At 38.7% G+C, this 17,845-nt stretch overlaps 1 protein-coding gene across 1 annotated transcript in view; it reads left to right on the top strand.

The window, feature by feature from the left end:
* SVIL (supervillin) overlaps positions 1–17,845 on the top strand; it is a 100,532-nt gene that overhangs the window by 60,358 nt on the left and 22,329 nt on the right. The window contains exons 11-15 of the mRNA XM_058039183.1: positions 276–528; positions 1,997–2,020; positions 3,038–3,509; positions 5,053–5,272; positions 10,577–10,706. Of these exons, the coding sequence (XP_057895166.1) occupies positions 276–528; positions 1,997–2,020; positions 3,038–3,509; positions 5,053–5,272; positions 10,577–10,706 (1,099 nt within the window). The remainder of the gene's footprint in view (positions 1–275; positions 529–1,996; positions 2,021–3,037; positions 3,510–5,052; positions 5,273–10,576; positions 10,707–17,845) is intronic.

The raw sequence follows: 17,845 nt of genomic DNA, 5'->3' as shown, positions 1-17,845 counted from the left end.
TGTCTGGAAAATCTCTCTTCGATCTTGAGTTCCCTTGTAAAAAATGTTGTGTCCTAATCAAATAAATTCATGAATGAAAATGTAACTTTTTTTTAAATCTTCAGCTTTTGAATTAGAATTCATCATGCCAATGTTGAACCACTGCATACCCACTTAGGCTGCTACATTACATTGGCTATTGTGCTTCACGTGCAGATCTTCTGCTTCTATCAGGTTGAGATTTTAAAACTGCCCAATGGCTTCTTCAAAACTAATTTCCTGTTCTGCTTCTTCAGCTTGCAGGCATCAGCACACCAAAAAATTTTAGCTAAAGAGGAGATAAGAGCAGCCAAAGAGGCGATGGGGCAAGATCAGTCTGAGGAACCAGATTCTTCCACCTTAAGCTTGGCAGAAAAGATGGCTTTGTTTAACAAACTGTCTCAGCCAGTGTCCAGGGCCATCTCCACGAGGAATCGGGGAGATCTGAGGCACAGGAGGATGAATGCTCGTTACCAGACTCAGCCAGTCACCCTTGGAGAGGTTGAGCAGGTAAGTGCCATCACAGCTCCTTTGCATTTCTTTTTATTGGAGAAAACAGCTTCAGTGTAAGATCCCACAAAGGCTGGCCTTTCCTTTGCTATGAATACACACAGAGGAAAAAGTTTGTCAGGAAGCTGCCTTCTGACACTGAACATTCCCTGAAGTGTTCAAATTTTTTTGTATGATTTTCTTCTTTTTCTAAGTAATTTGAGAGTATATCGACTTCCTGCCTAGTGCAAGCTGTACCTTTCACAGTGTGTGTCACTTCCACTAGAGTATTACATGTTGTCTAAAAGTAAATTCTTGATCAAAGGTGTAAAAAACTGAGACACACATCATTTTGCTTTGGTTGTATTTTCAGGGCATTTTGGAGCTTTGTCATGTGCATTTTTCAGGCTCTTTCCTGAAAGCACAATATATTTCTGTTATTAGTAAGGACGTAGTAATTTTCTTCTGGGAGGAGGCACTGATTTTTATCTGTATTTTTTTCCCTAAAAGCAGAATACTTTTGAAATTCAGGAAGTCAAAGAGAAATTATTTAATGTGCAGTGAAATTTGGCTTCCTGTTCTGGAATACTTCATCTAATTGGAACTGCAAAGGAATGCCTTTTTAGTAAAGCCTCAGCATAAGGTGGCCCAGAAATGGTCTTTTAGATCTCTTCACAATAGCAGAAACAGCAGTCCCTTTGCACTACAGCTTTGAAAGAAATCACTTTAACAGTCAAGCACAACTCCTGTGCATGTCATATTTCTATGTATTTGGATAAATCTGTGTTAGAAAGTTCCTGCCCTTTTCTTTCTATATGCTTCATTCATGATTATACATTTTCCATATTTTATAATAACAGGATAGTGAGAAAGCAGGATTTCTCTAAACATATTGGTGCAAGGCTTTACAGATTATAATTGTACTTTATGCCTACTTTACTTGCATATGAAGTAATAATAAATGCTTGACAGATTTATTTAAGCAAGGTTTCCAGACCTTACATAGTCCTTTTTCCATTCACTCTCCACGTGCCAATCACTGTCACAGCATGGCCTCTTTTATGGTTGTGTCACCAACTTGTTTGGGGGCAGCATGGTGGTGAATGGAGCAGGGCTGAAGCAGATGGGGAAGAAGTGACAGCCACACCACTTTGTCAGCCTTACAGAGCAAACAGGCTTTTCAAGAGAGGAAAATCAGAGGAAGCATGTTGTGTCATCTTTCTGAACCTAGCAAATGAAATGAGAGTTGACTCTGAAGCAAGCTCAATGGGAGTGTGTTTGCAAAATGACTTTCTACGGTGAACTGTTCATTGGAGTGTTGGGGGGTTTTGAGATGCAGATATGGTTTTTCTAGAAAGAAGCAAAAGAGAGCTCTCAAAATAGATAACTAGAGGTTATATTCCCAAAATGCATATTTGAAAATTAAAATATCTTGTAATTAAAACTGAATTCACTTTTCTGATCTCCTCTAAATTTCTAATTCTGATAGATGCAATGGAAAAAAAATAAACTGGTAACTATTTTCTTAATCTTGTTTGAAATCTTTGAGCTAACATAGTCTTTGCTCTGCTTCCCAGTTTTCTTAGTGAAGACTGTTTTGTGTGTTTTATGGAATCTGCATGCACTTTTAAGGTTCTGAGCTGATCTCTTCCTACTGGTGTGATCTTGTCTGTCCTTTTGCACACTGTTCACTAACTCTGCAGTTTAAGAAAACAACAAAAAAAACCCCTCTCCAGATGTGTATGAGGCATGTTTGTCACTCTCTTTCATAGCTTTCACAGCTTCTCCTTTGGAGAAGATAAAGCTCTGCATGTCAGAAAAAAAAATGCATCTTAACGGCATCTAGGAAAATTTTACAAAATTATTATGTTAGAAGAGTAGAAAAGATAGTTGTTCCACTGTGGGGGCTGGCAGAATAAGTTTGGAAGTGTTTTTAATGTGCTTCTTAGGCTCAAATATTTTGCCAATGACAGCCAATGTTTACATTTGCAAAAGTCCTGCATGAAGGTGATTTATGTGGAGGGAGCATCAGGAATGTCTGCCCTGGGTTAGGACAGCACGGAACAGTCTCTCCCTGGCACTCAGTGGTCACCAGAGCTGGGAGCTGCAGGGCTGTGCCAAAGCTAATGAGTCCTGCTGAGATGCAGAGGTGATTAGCCTGGGCACATGGCATGTCAGCTGGCATCTGGAGCCTGAGCTAATTCCTTCCTGCACTGCTGCAGGTCCTGAGCCCTGACACAATGTCAGGTTGCATGTTCCACACACACCCCTTGTTGCTAAAGATGTTGCTGCTCACATGCAGTTGTTTTTACCTTGAGTGGAATAACCCATCTGCAGACAAATTACAGGGGCATTGTTGCTTTCCTTACCTGTTCTAGTCTGTACTGATAGAGTACAATCTTTACATGAGAACATACCTTGGATGAACTGATGTGATAAGGCTGCTTTTCGGAACTGATAATTTCAGAGCTTGTAAGTCCTATTTGGCTTTTTTGGATTTTTTTTTTGTTTGTTTTTTTTCCCTTCATAGGTCCAGAGTGAAAGTGGAAAGCTCGCTCCCCTGTCACCTGCAGTTGCAACATCGATTTCAGCCATGGCCTCTGCCCTGGCTCCCTTGCTTGGGGACCTGCACGGGAAGCTGAGCCCTGATGGCAGAGGGAGCGCTGGCACCAGGTTCCACCCTGCAGCAGAAAACTTGGACTCTTCAGGAAAACACACACACAAGTCAGAGCAGTGGCAGCCCTCCATGGAAGCCCTAGAAAGCAAAAAAGCATCAAAGAAACATGAAGAAGAAAGAAAGAGGTTTCTAGCCCATGAAGCTAATGAAATTAAAAAGTACAGCTCCTTTGAGGATGAAACCACACATCCTGTTCCTGAAAAAGCAGGAGACCACCATAAAGACACAGCATACAGCTTCCTGAGGAAGGGCAGCTTGGAACTGTTTGGTTCACAAGCACTTTTTCAGCCCCTGGAACAGAAGGAAATCGATACTGGCATGCAAGGTAAATGGGAAGACAAAAAAGGCCAGTCCTTTGAAGAAAAGGTGGATTTGGAAAGTGTTCTGAAAAGCAAGACTTGGCAAAGAGGTGTGGTAATTGCTTGCTGTTGGTATGGTCTCATTCAGCAAATGGTGTTTCAAGCTTTATCAAGACTGGTTATGTTTCCTTTTTTAACACTGATTAGAAGTACAGAAGTATCTGTGAAAAGTTTTATAAATAGACGGCTTTTTTTATTATTCTTTCTATTTTCCAGTCTTAAAAGATGGCTCAGTTTTATTCAGATTTATTTACTTTGAAAGAAGTGGTACTATATGCTGAAGCTAAGATTTATTCTTTCTGGTTTTGCCCTTTCTCCTGCCCTCCAAAATTCAGAACAAACTAAACTTGCTGTTTTGAGTCAAATATCTGCCCTTAATTTTTGCCTTACTGTGCATATAGAGTTATGAATTACCTACATAACTGCATACATAAGTAGGAGTGGATAATTTTCAGATAATTAATTTTGCAAAACTAGTATTATTTTCTCTTTGATGTGGTGATGAAATACAAACCAGGAAATTCTCAGAGCAATTACATTTCTATAAGCACAGCATAATTTAAACTTAAAAAATAAACTTGCCTATCTTTAAATAAAGTACTTAGGAAATAAACTGTGGATTTGGTCATTTCATAAGTCCTTCTATTCTGCTGAATTTAGAAGGATGTTCTGTTCCATTTCTGTTTTATTTTGATGAGTGACAACATCACACCACCCTGTAGCACTAAAAGCATTTTTGTGTTCATCCTGTGAAGTTAATATATTTTGAATTTAATGGTCTTCACACAGGCATAGAGAGGAAGGTACAGTTCTGCCTGTATTCCTCTAAAGCAGTATCCACCCCGTCCAATTAGCCTTTGGTGACTGCAGGGGACATGGAGACTGGGATATAATAGGAGCAGCCATATATCAGAGGGGTGTTGTGCTTATAACATTTCAAAAAGAAAAATGAAGATCAATTATATTTCTTTAAGGATAACTGTAATAGTGCATTTATCTTTTTTCATGGCAGTTTTTTCCTGTGGTTTAATTGCTGCTTGAAAAAACAAACCCAAAAGATCCCCCAACACCCTCCTAGAAAATAATACCTCTATTAAGCTATTAAATGTCCTAGTATGCTACTCAAGCATTAAACTGCTTTACCAAATAGTTAATTTTCTTGTTTAACTTTTGTCTGCTTCTCTTCCCCTGCTCTTTGTTCCCTGTCACTTTCATCTGTTCCTTTTCCTGTTGGTGTGATGAGGGGAGCAGCAGTTTGTGCCTCACCCATGTGAAGTTCAGAATTGTGTAATGAACATGATGTTCTGTGGCTTACTTGTGAGCATCAGTCACAAATGGCAGCAAGTAATGCACAATTAATCTCTATGCTCTAGCTCAGCCAGAAGTTTCTCCCTGTTAGAATACTATGTGATGTGAATGTTTAAAATACAGATTTGCTTCTTCAGTGTTAGCAATGTAAAGTGTCTTTGAGAATAAAACTAATTCAGCACTTCTCTTTTGAATGGGCAGACCACGCTGAGCCTTCTTCTGAACTCACCAGCACATCAGCCATGAGGACAGTTTCACAAACAGCAGCTGCAGCATCCTGTAGACTGCAGGAGCTCTCTGAACAATTGGAAGGCAAATTTTATAAGAATTCCTGTGAGATGTTTTCCATGGGAGAGAGCAAAGCACAAACAGCTGAGGATGTCCTCGATAATGCCAGCAAAACTATGTCAATTAAGGAAAGGTACTTTAATTTCTCTATCTTTTTTTAATGATCCCTATAAATACAGTTATTATATTGATGATGGTATAAAAAGAAGAAAGCTAAGTAGTGATTACTAGGCTTTATTATTACTAACAGCAGAAACATGCAGCTAATCTGCCTGACATGCTTATAAAGCAGATGATGGTGAATGAGAATTACCATTCAAGAGAACATAATAACCTGAAAGAGCTACCTGAATAATCAATGAATATTTCAGAAAATTAAAGTTGGAAAATATACATGTTCTGATTACACTTATATACTCAATATACTTCTCCAGGTTCTGCTTTCAGTTATACAACAGGTATAATGTGATTCTGGTTTATTTTAATAACCATTTCTTCTTGGTCTACAGGATAAGGTGACTAGAGGGAGTCACAGATAGACTCTGATATTGCCCCACTAGTTCAGAAGTACCTGGTTGCCATTTTGACTTCTTTGTATTTACTGTAGGTATTTTAAAAGGATAGTAAGTTGGACAGGTTTATAGGAGTACTAGAAATACTTTTTCCAACACAAGATCATTCTGATCTGAAGCAAAATGTTAAGTTCTGCACTTGTGCAGAGAGTGGGAGTCCAGGATTGAAGTGCCAATAGCTGCTGTAGTACTTGTAAAAGTTTTCCTAACTTAGTTAAAACTTTGAGAGTATAAACTCAGTCCCAAACTGGTAGCAGTCCAGTGAGTGAATTATGATTATGATTATTTGGCCTGTTTTTGCTTCAGTTTTTCTGCATGAAAGCAGAACCAATAAGTTAAAATAACTGCCTGATTAAACTTTCACTGTGTAAATGTATTTCCTCACTCAATGAGGGGAGTGTGATATTAGGCATTCTGAACCTTTTTTTTTTCTTTTAAACATAATTCCAAAGTTTGCTTCTAAAATTCATGTGTTTCTAGGAGGTATGAGTCATTCTCACTTACAAGCATCCCCACTCCCTGTCAACCCCTTTACACAAGGGGATGCAGGGACAGCTACAGCAACTGTGCACTCTTCGTGCCCTTTCTGAAGGCTGTATTACCTTTTTCAGTTTATTCTTGTTTTGTTTAAAGCAACTTTCATCCCCCTTCCCCATCCCCTCCTGTAAATATGTCAGTTGTCTTGGCAGATGAGGTTTAAGACAAATAACTTCTGGTTCATAGGTGGTAAATGATCTACCATCCCTGATCCTGGTGGAGAGAAAGAGGTTGGAGGGAAGATCCAAGTTTTAGTAGTTGTTTCAGTCCTAACTTCAATGCCTCAGCTGAGTTGGTATCTTGAGGAACTGAAGCCTATCAGTCACACAATCAGGAACCACTTTTGTTAGGACTCCAAGACTGTGTACTCAGTCCCAGAGCTGGCAAAAGGAAATACCTGCTGTCTTGTCAGGAATTTGTATACCCTGATTCCACAAATATCTGTAAATGACTGAGCTCATATCCAAATGTTTCAGCCTTCCAAAATACCACAGTAGTCTACTTCTTGTCCCAGAATTAAAAGACTACAACCACTAAGTTTCTTTTGCCTGGCTGCAGTTCATGCCAAGTATTCATAAACATCAAAGAACATTTCTGCTAAAGATTGACTATTACACTTAGATTTCTTTTTCCTTTTACATTTACTAACTTCATCTTCCCATCCAGTGGATTTTTCTGGCTGTGTCAGACATTCTTTCACCTTATGGAAGAACAACTTTTCCACACATGAAATAGTATTTGGGCAAGATGCATGAATGCTGGTCTGGATAAAAGTGATTTTCCACAAAGATTTGCTTCACTGAACTAATACTATCCTTGGAGAGTGAATGTATGGCTGGCATTTTTAGAATTGCCTATATTACATAGAAGAATGAAAATCACAACTTTTTAAGGAGGAAAGACACCTATACTCTCTTCTCCTGTCTCTGTGCATTTATTGAGACCAAAGGCCATCCTGTCAGCTCCACTGTAGAAGTCAGCTGCATGCCATGATCACCATTTTAAAAAGCTACATCTGAGTCATTTCTGGTGAACCTCTTACCATCATTCTCACTTGCTCAGGAAAAATCTAGCCTAAACTTAGTTTTCAATCTTTTTTGATCTATGGATACCTCAGCAATACTTTCTTACATAGTCTGGTTCCCACTATACTGAATTTATGCACTCTTTTTACAGTCAACTTCCTTTCTGTAGTTATATATCTCATATTGCTCTCCAGGATTTATGATTTATCCAAAAAGAACTGGTCAAGTGCAGCCAAGGGAGAACATGTAAAAACCAAGCCTGTGTCCAGTTTATTCTAGCTCAAGGAGACAACTAGCAACTAAGATACTAAAATATTGCCACAGAAGAAAGATGTGTCATTTTGGACATTTTTTGCCAGGATTTTTGCCAAGGCCTTTAATGCCACTCTCTTTGTTTAGGCAAAAACATTGTTCAGATCTCATTTCTGTTTTCCTTCAGTATTCACTATCCAGCATTCTGCCTTCAGCTCTGAAAGCTTTTGCTTTGAGGCCACCCTGACACCTCTGGGATGAGGATCATTCTGTCTTGATGTCACATAGTCTGTCTCAGTAGCAGGTGAAAGAAGGATGCAGAGCAAGCTGTCAAAGATAGGCAGACACACTAAAAGCTTTTTCTTTCAAGAAAAGAGTAGAACTTACTTTCGTCATATTGGAAAAGGAACTTTTGGAGGCAAAAGTAGTGTGTCTACACTGTGAAAGTGACTAATGAATGTTTATTCATTATTTATAAAAAGTGGAAAACTAGAGCTATTCAATTTAACTAGTAAGCAGCAGGCCTTAAACAAATCTAAGGGTTAGACCTAATAGTTGCCTTATTCTCTAAGACTTTCCAAAGAATCAGCTGCTCTGTACTGATGAGCTTGTGGGCTTACTTTTAGGAACCAGTTCAGTAGTTCTTGCATCTTTATTCATCCAAAAGGGTGTCCTCCATTCAGCTGTTGCTGAGTCAGGGCACTCTGACTTTACTGCCACTTCCATTGTTCAAAAGAAATGCATGGCTTTGGGTTTTACACAGCAGTGAAGGTTTTATTGGCATACAGAGCATACACTTGTTTCTTTTAAGTGGTGATTTCATTGCTCAAAACAGGCAAATGTGTGTTCTCACTTGTAGGAGTCAGTTGTTTCATTACATATACCAGTGAAGCATGGAGGGCTGCTATGAAACCATCCTTATGACAGAGAAGAAAACAAAATCTCCAAAGACACAGAAGTATTCTTAGAATTACAGATTTTTCTCTCCCTGATCAACCAGGCTGCTTGGGTCAAAGGTCTAGAGCAAATACCCTGCAGTAATGTTAGCTTAAAAAAACCCAAAACCCAAGAAATAAAAAAACCCACTTTTTTTTCCCCCTGCCTGCTATGCTGAGTAGCTGTAAACATTTTTAGAAACAAACCCAGCTTAGACCAAAGCTGACCAATATGCCTTCTAGCTTCAGTTATCACAGATCATTTCTAAGCAAAACTGACTTGAGAGAACATAGCTACTGAAGATAACTCATTGCATGGTGGCAATTCAGTCCCATCTTGGTCTCCTCCACAGTTTTACACATGCATGGATGCACTCCAGAAGATTAGTTCTGGGCAGTGAAATCTTGTGTCCTTTCTGCAAACAATGACCATGACCTCAGCTCCTTATTGTGAGTCCTTCTCACCCCTACTCATCCCGTGCTGTGAGGTATGAAGCAACCAGGCACTGTGAAGCCTGCCAGCACTGCCTGCCTGGGCAAGAAGAGAGGAAATAACTGCTTTCTTGAATACTAACATTCTTACTGCCATTGTATTCTGTTAGATTTACTGTTTTCTGCATTCTTAGTTTTTCTCAAGTGACTGCCTTAGGCCCAATTGATCATCCCCAAATGGGTCAGTAGCATGGCTGCACCCCCTGGATTTTTGCAGGCGGCAGCTGCCTGAAACTTGGCCTCTGGCTTCTAGACCTCCTTGGTTCTACCCTTTCCTTCTCCTCAGAGTTTCCAGACAAGATCTGCTGTGAGGATAACAGTAATCACATCTCTGAAAAAGAATTTCCATATCTTGTGGTCGGAATAGGTTTAAATACTCAACCTGTTCAAACATTGATAGGGTTAAGGGTTTTGTATAATTCCTACTGAAATGCTATAGATTTGAGAAAGGTATGTCATAAGACTTAATTAAACTAAAAAATTATTTAGTAGATCAATGTAACTGTTTGCAAAAGTGCTGCAGATACACATTTTATGGATTACTGATTACTAAGAATGATTTCTGAAGGGTAGAAAACTCATATAAATGTCAATTTCTGAGGAAGGTAAACTGAAGATCATCATGCCTGTATAGACCTCGTGTTCCTGACTGACTTGCCCTGTCCCCAAAAGTAGTCACCTCAGGGTTTGTAGGGACAAATATAATTCTAGCTAACTAATCTACATGTTGTCCCCACTGCAGCCAGTCGGCACTTTGTACTACATTCAGAATTTTGCTCAAGATTAGGAACTGTGAAAAGATCCCATTTACTGAGATTAATGGTAATCCACATTTTAAATGTTAGACCTCCTTTAAACAAGTTGAATGTTGCTGGTAGATTTCACAGCTGCAGGGTAGTTAGCACCAGGTTATTAGTGCATTGGTGCTGCTGATTAGTGCATTGGTCACAGCAATGTTGGGCTAAGCAAGGGAATACAAAGTGATCCCAGGGAGTCTGATAAGTAACCTCAGCCCCTGGAGCTGGAGTGAAAGCAGGAACTGCAGAGTTATCTTTTGATGTGCCTGATGAGACCTAATTGGTGTGTGCCTGCTGAACAGACCTCTTTCTTCTTGGGCTTTAAAGAAAATAATTTTAAGAGTATTTTTTAATGAGTACAATTAAGACCAAAGGTAAGATACATATTCTTAACTTTGGACATCTACAGGATAAGTATCCATAGTCAAACTACTCACTTGCTGTGCCTTAGTGACAGAGTGGAGGGGAAAAAGCAGTTATTAATCTGACCTTTTTATACACCTACTTTAGGAGGATCTGTGTGGTACCTTGGTCTCCCTTGACTGTATTGGCAATTTCCACTGATGATACAAATTAACTGGAGTGTCTGTCTCAGGTCTGGATGTCTGTGTTTTGACAGATGATTGCCACTCAACATGTACAGTATAAGGCTTGGTGTTTGTTTGTGAGCTTTGTATATGTGTATGAAATGTGAATAACTTAGCTAATGCTACAAAACCTAATTTCAGATTATCTTGAATGCAGCATTAGTGAAACAATGAGGTTACCTTTTGAGGATAATGAGAAGGACTGTTTAAAGCTGCCTCTTGGCATGCTTTTCCTTGTAGGTTGGCACTGCTGAAGAAGAGTGGTGAAGAAGATTGGAAGAGCAGGCTCAGCAAAAAGCAGGAGTATGCAAAGGTGGCCGTCGCTGATCGCAGTGCGCAGATGCAAGAAGTTGAGCAGCTGTTGAAGAAGGTAACTCTGTCCCTATTTGGGAAAAACATCTTGCTTGAAATGCTTTTGCTTTTTGAAGATGCATCCAAGTAGACAGGCATGCCTAATATTAGCTGCTAGCTCCTGCTGCTCCTCTTGTTGTCAGGCTTGTTTAAAAACCAATTCTCCCAACATGAGGGATTATTTAATGAGGAGGTCTCCACTGTCCTGGGATGTGTAATAGTGCTCACAGTGTCTTCACATCAGAAGATAATGAACTAGGAAGTGGGTCTGTAAGGCTTCTGCAGCACGTACAGGTATAATGATTTAAGCCCTTTCTCGTGCCCCTCTTCCCTCTCCCTCTTCCACGCCCCCACACTGAAATTGCCTTTATACTTAGTTCTGATGTTTTCTTATGTATGGGTGAGTTTGTAAAAATGTCACATTCCTAACACTGTGTTATCTCTGTGCATAAACTGGGTTTTTAATCAGTTATTTTGGATCCTAGGGCTACTGAGGTAATGCAGGAACAAGAGCATTCATGAGCCATTTGGCTTTTGGTTATCTTGCATGATCTTTGCAGTTTGTGAAGAGCCAGAAGTGGCAGGACCAAGATTTTATCTGTCTTACAACAGGTAGTGAATAAAGAGGGAGATGGGTAGAAAGGTGTGGAGGAAAGGGAGATCCACATTGTTAGTACACTCTGATTATGTCTATACATGAGTAAATTAGGTTGCCCAGCAAGAGCAGATCTTTTATATATATGTATGTATATATTATTACCTCAATACAGTAATGGTCGCTGGATGTGCTACCTGTGCCATATTTTTTTTTTTGGTCCAGTGAAATTTTTGTTTCAGACTAAATTTAGCTTGGTCCTGTGTCCTGACTGCCTTTAGCAACAGTAGTGCTACATGGGGATCTTGGAGTGCACTTCAGGGCTTGGGTTCATGCAAAAGTCTGTGCAGTCTGCAGTGTGAACCAAAGTGCAGAAAGTGAGGGTGACTGAGAGATTTGCTTCAAAATGGACTGTCCCCTGGCTCAAAGTACAGGACCAATGGAGACTTGTTTCCCTTCTCAGTCAGATGAAATAGGCCATCTCAAAAGCCTTTAATTTCTATAGGAGTACTTCACAGAGGACAGGTGAAAATAAAATTTATGTTGCAAAATTTGCTAGTGGGGATGGTAATATTTGGATCCAATTATTTAGTTGTTTACTTCTACTAAATATATAGGTAAACAGTAACAAAAAGTCTCCTGCTCCATCAGTGCATTACAAGTAAGGACACAATTTATCATTATTGAGGATTAATCTGTGCCTGAACATGTGAGTCATCAGTCATGTTAACTGGACAGAAAAGAATAAAGCTGATTTTTGCAGTTTGGTTTATGGGGTTTGTTTTGGTTTTGCCCTGTGGACTTGTTCAAAAATCCAGCTGCTACTTTGAAAGGCGTCCTAAAGCAAAAATAGTTCCAGGGAGGAAAGCAAAATTGTGGTCACATTTTTAACAGGCTAGTCTCCAAAATGACAACTGTTGAGATCAGATAACAAATGTACTCTAGCTAAAGACAGTGGGGTTGAGAAAAAGCTTTAAACAGCTGCCAAGATTTAGGCAGAGACAAACCCTTTGTTCTCTCTCCTCACCCCTCAGCACCCATACCCTCCCTGCTGCGTTACCATGTGCAGCAAGCACAGTCGGGCTTTTAAAGCGAGTAAGGGAGCATGAAGTGCTGGAGGGATACAAGCTTTGAAGTGACAGTGCCAACAGGGGATGTTTCTGTGACACTGGGTCACCCACTCTGATAGTTCATGTTAGCTCTTGGCTATTTAGAGCCTGAGTCAAAGGATTTTCATGTCTGCCTATGGATGAAAACTTGGGTGTGTAAGATCCACAATCCCATGAACTATAGTGATGTTTGGGATGCTGATTCTCATGTGATACATGGGAAATATGTAAACTCTTACTGAGGGTACTCTACTTACAAGACACCATGTTAGCTCCCTTTAAAATCTAGAAGTATTGATTTTGATAAGCAGTCAGTGTGATGGCTGTGATCCTTTGAGGACCATGAAGCACTGTGCTATTGAAGAACTTCTGTAGAACTTTGAGACTCTGCTGTACTTGAGAATCTTAAGTGTTTTCTGTTGCTGGATTACAGTAAAAATGCAGGAATTGTAGTGATTACTGAATTTTGAGCTAATTAGATAATTTCCACACATGGCAGTCATCAACATCATGGCAGTCACCAACACCATGGCATCAACAGCAAGGGTGTGTAAACTTCTGTCATGCCCTGCTGCTTCAAAACAATGCCTGATATTTTTAGTTGCAGTATGGTGCTCCTATTAATGTAGGGTTTTTTTTGGTGTGTCTGTGTGTGTCTCTCTTTTAAAAGGTTACCTAAATTATTCTGGAGATTTGATTATTGAAGCATAGCTGCAGAAATTAGAAGTAAATAGAGTACATTTAGATTTCATATAAACAAAAAAAGTGAAAAGATTCATACTCTTAACAAAATAACTACATTAAATAATGCTGTTTGATCACTTCTAGTCAAAATGCTTCTTCGTGGTGTCTACATGGTGAAATATTTATCCAAATGTGTTACAGTCATTTGTGTGTAGACTAAACTGTAGAAAAACACCATAAAATTCATGGAAAAGCTGACAGAGCAACCTCAAACAGGAAAGAAAAAAAGAGAGACTAAGGAATTAACACAAGCAGATACAGATGAGGGGGGAAGCTGAGATTTACTTGGAGGTCCAGCATCTGTTTTGATGATTGCTGCACACAGGAGGAAAAATTTTTGGAAGCTGTGAGACTTCTTAGATTATTTATATATATGGTAAAACATATTTGGACAATTCAAAGAATAGCTCTAACATCAGGGGAACTGTCTTGCTGGATGAATGTCTTACTGGAAAAAAAATCTCTTTTATTTAGGAAAAATATTTTGGATTTAGTACTTTGTTTTCATCATCTTAGGCTCGATGGAACACTTGCAGTTTGTTGGATTTCTTCATGAGCAGAAAAATTAATTAATTTCAAAATCTTTCCATAAAATCAAAATAGGAAGATTTACTGGAATAAAAATTTCTGGTTTATAGTGAACCATTTTTAACAGAGTCCCTGATTAATGTGATTACCAGCTGCATTGCAGTTGCATTAAAGCAGTGACTGACATTTGAAACACTTAATTCTTACATTATGTTTAAATTGCAGCTCAGCACTGGTGTTAAAGGCTAGGGCTGAGCAGTCATTTCAAAATTACTCAGAGATGAAGTGTGTAAAAATCTTAGAGAGGGTAAGCCCTTGAAAAGTGACTTTTAGACACTAAAATATTAGTTTTTTGCTGTGGTAAGAGTTTTATCCAGTTCATATATGTCATCCACCAAGCGCTTGTATCACATTCTCATCAAAGCTGAAACTCATTATTAGGCTGCATTTTGAGCCACTCTAATAAGCTGCATTTATCCATCCACTGTGCCATGTCCCCCATTTGCTTTAACCTACAGAAAGGGAGAAGAATTAAAGCTGATAAAGCCATGTCTAATCAGCTTTGGGTAAGCCCAGCTCTGGGGCAGGGTTTATTTGTAGGCTGTGTATGGAATGGTGAACTCACCTTCACTGAGTACCCTGGGCTTAGCAAATCCTTCCAGATGGCTTTTGAGTCTCCCAGTTTCAGCAAGCATTCTTTCCTTTCATCCAGAGAATAGATGATTTGCTGTTTAGCAGGGTCTGATTAAACTTGCAGCAGAGTTATTCACATTGTGGTTGACATGGTTCATCAATTTAATGGTGCATGAAAACAGAGACATATTAAAATTATCAGCATACAAAAAGTGTGTCTTCCAGCTGTGCTGTTTTGTTCTGTGTTGGGTTGTAGTGATATTGTTACTAACTTGGATAATTCCTGCATGAAATGGCTTTGGTAAACATGCTGTTGTATTATGACAGCATTTTTGATCTCTGCTTTCCAACAGTGAAAACATTTCTAGAAGATCAAAAGATTTAGTAAGAAATAAGGGAAAGAGGAGTTACTTCTCCCCCATTTCCATTTCTGGTAGTCCAGTTCTTTTCTAATTCTTTTGCTCTGCTTCTGTCCTTGTCATAGGAACCTGTATATGCTTCTACTTACTCTCCTGTTATACCTGCTCTCCATAAATTTCATCCTTTTCTACCTATTAATCAGGTGAGCAAAAGTCTGCACAATTTAAATGCTCAACAGTTTCAAGTAAGGACATTTTACCTGTGTTTTTTAACATACAAAATTAATAATCCTCTTAAATGATTAACCAGCTCAGTAAATGTAGCTTTAAAGGAACATAATGTTATGCCACTATCCTGTGTACTCTTCCTCAATATACAGTGTGCTGCTATTTCTCTTATGGTTGCTTTTCTGAAAGTTCTGTATCTGTTTTAGACTGTATTGGTGAGAAAGTAAAGGAAGAAAACATTATTGAATTCATTATAATACTGAAAACTTGTAAGTTGCTAAAAAAGGTGTATGAAAGGAGTAGTATGGAACTAGACAGCATTATTGTAGAATTTTGCTGTGTACCCTGATCTCCCTGTAAGTAATGTGCATGTCCAGTGTGAGACATAACATCATCTAACTTACTGACTGTAAAAGAACTGCTTTTGTTGAGACGTGACTTTCCCATAGTGCTTTTCCTCAGTCCCTGTGTAAAGGATTTTTGCCTTGCATGTCCTGCTTCTATTCTCTGACTATCCCATCTTCCTGCTTCTCTCTTTCTTCCTTTAAGGTCTGTAGTACTAGTTTGAAAGAATCAAGCTCTCTGATTTCTGATGACCGTCATCCTTGGAGATGGAAGGTGAAATGCTGTATAAAATTTCTATTTCATTTTTGGAGGGAGGAGTGAGACAGAAAATTACACTCAGATTGATGATGCACATTCCTAATTTGTGTTTGCCTGGGAACAGAGTTCTGCTGCTGCTCCAGTAAATATTAGAGAAGCTTCATGGGAAATGTTCCTCAACGTCATGTCTGCACCTCTGCAATTCCATCACAGACAATTTGAAGAATTAATAGATAATGAGAAATATAAACTTCCTGCACTCAGAGCAATATAACAAAGTTCTCTGAGCAGTAGAGTACTAGACCTTGATCTGTGCAAACCATTCCTGGTTCACATGATCAGAGGTAAAAAATGCAAAGGCAGAAGTGGGCAAAGAAACAAGCTGCAAAAAAACACAAGAAAACATTTTGGAATGTTTTCTTGAAAGAAAACAAAGAGGGCTCACTGGAAGCTCTCAATAGATTTACATAAATCAAATTCTGCTATATTATACTTCCTTCTCCCTTGCCTCCCAGCTCACACCTGTGGTTCCTGTGTTACAGGGAATCCATTGGGTTCTTCATTCCCACAGTTTGTGCTGCAGCAGGGAGCTTTCTGACCAGCCTGGGTAATGGCAGTGAGTTCAAGGAGCAGATACTGCTGGGCTGGGATGAGGAATACAGAAGGCTGGATGAATACAGAGGCTACTGGATATATTACAAACATTTAGGCGACTGATATTTACCATTTCCACATTCACTTTTATAGCTGGTTTTGAATATGATCTTTTACTGTGAGTTTTTTTAATTAAAATTAAATTTTAGACTATTCTGAAATTTGTTCGTGCTACCTCTTTCCTATAAGCTGTGGATTTAATATAGCTTATTTACTTCGGTTGTGACAGAGTTCACCAGCTTTATGTATCTAGAAGAGAACAATATATTCTAACTTAATAATAACCCTCCAGTAATGACAGGAGGCCTTTTAATGAGCTGTTCATTCCATCTGTCTTAAAAGGATAACAGCAAAAATAGTCAAAAAGAGTCTTCTTTCCATTGATTTTGGTGAGCTACATCCTTCTCTCTTAGCAAGCTGCTTCCTTCTAGCACTGTGTCAAGGTACATGCAGATTTGTTTGGGGTTTTTTTCTGACACAATCACTTTGTTATTTGCACCAAACATGAGTTGAGTGTGTTCTGTTTTCCTCAAAGCATTTCTGAACAGAAAGGCATATTTTTGCATGGAGTTTTCCCTCCATGTTGTCTTACATGAAGGCCCTTATAAAGTTGCAGAGCAAAAGAACACAGAGACTTTTTACCATACTTGTACAAGTGTTGGATTCTCCTTATGCTTTTTGTTTTAGGAGCTTACACTAGAGAAGTTACTTGTATTAAAAAAAAAAAAAAAAAAAAAAAGATACTTTTTGAATTCTTCTTTTATGTAATTTATAGTATTTGTTTTAATAGAACCCCCTTTTGAAAAACAGATTTTTTTTGTGTTCATTCTTCGCTTGGATTCCCCCAGGTAGTGGCGGTCTTGATCTTCTACATAGAAAAACATGAATTATCTTATTTCTTGTATTAAAAAACAACCAACAAAAACAACAAAACCAAACAGCAGCATGCTAACAGACCACTCTTTCTCAGTTCTTGTCACCTAAAGGGGACCTTGCTTGGACTGCAAAATTGTAGGAGCATTGCCTAGAAGTGGCCCTTTCCTTAGCATAAACAGGGGAGTGCTTGCCATACCCTCAAGAAATGTGCTAGAAAAGACCAATATCATCATCCAACCTAGCCAAGCTGTGGGAGAAAGTAATCCCTGTTTCTAACTGTTCTTGCATTGAGTTTGTAAATCCCTCCCAGCCTAAAAACAGGATCTTTTAGAAAAACACACAGTCTTAATTCTAAACTGTCAGCCTACAGAAAATTCTTGGCAATATTAAGTAATTCTTCATATGTTATTATTCTTGCTGTGTTAAATGTAACTCTTAACCCTTTCTTCAGTGAAAATACATACTTACCTGATATAATCTAATGTTAATTAAAAAAAATATTTTAAACCTTTCAAAATTGTCAGCACCCTGGGTAGAAGCATGGAGTCTGGAAATGGATGAGATATTCCAGTACAGATTATCTGTTCCAAACAACTTTCCATGAGAGTTTTTGTTTCTCTTCTTTTTCTGTCTTCCTAATTGGCTGGGTTGGGCTTTTTTTTAAATAACATTTCTCTTAAAAGCCTGGTTTACCAGACTTTTCTGATATCCTTTTTTTTTCAACCATCTACTTGATTATCTCTTATTTATCTTCATCATTCTCCTCTATGTTGGTGTCATCATGAGGGTCTTCTCAGGGGATGAGACTGCATCCTTTGTTTTCCATGTT

The sequence above is a fragment of the Melospiza georgiana genome, chromosome 1, assembly GCF_028018845.1.
Source record: "Melospiza georgiana isolate bMelGeo1 chromosome 1, bMelGeo1.pri, whole genome shotgun sequence".
In the NCBI taxonomy this organism is placed as follows: domain Eukaryota; kingdom Metazoa; phylum Chordata; class Aves; order Passeriformes; family Passerellidae; genus Melospiza; species Melospiza georgiana.
The sequence above is the reverse complement of the archived record's forward strand: the minus strand, read 5'-3'. Positions and strand labels throughout refer to the sequence as shown.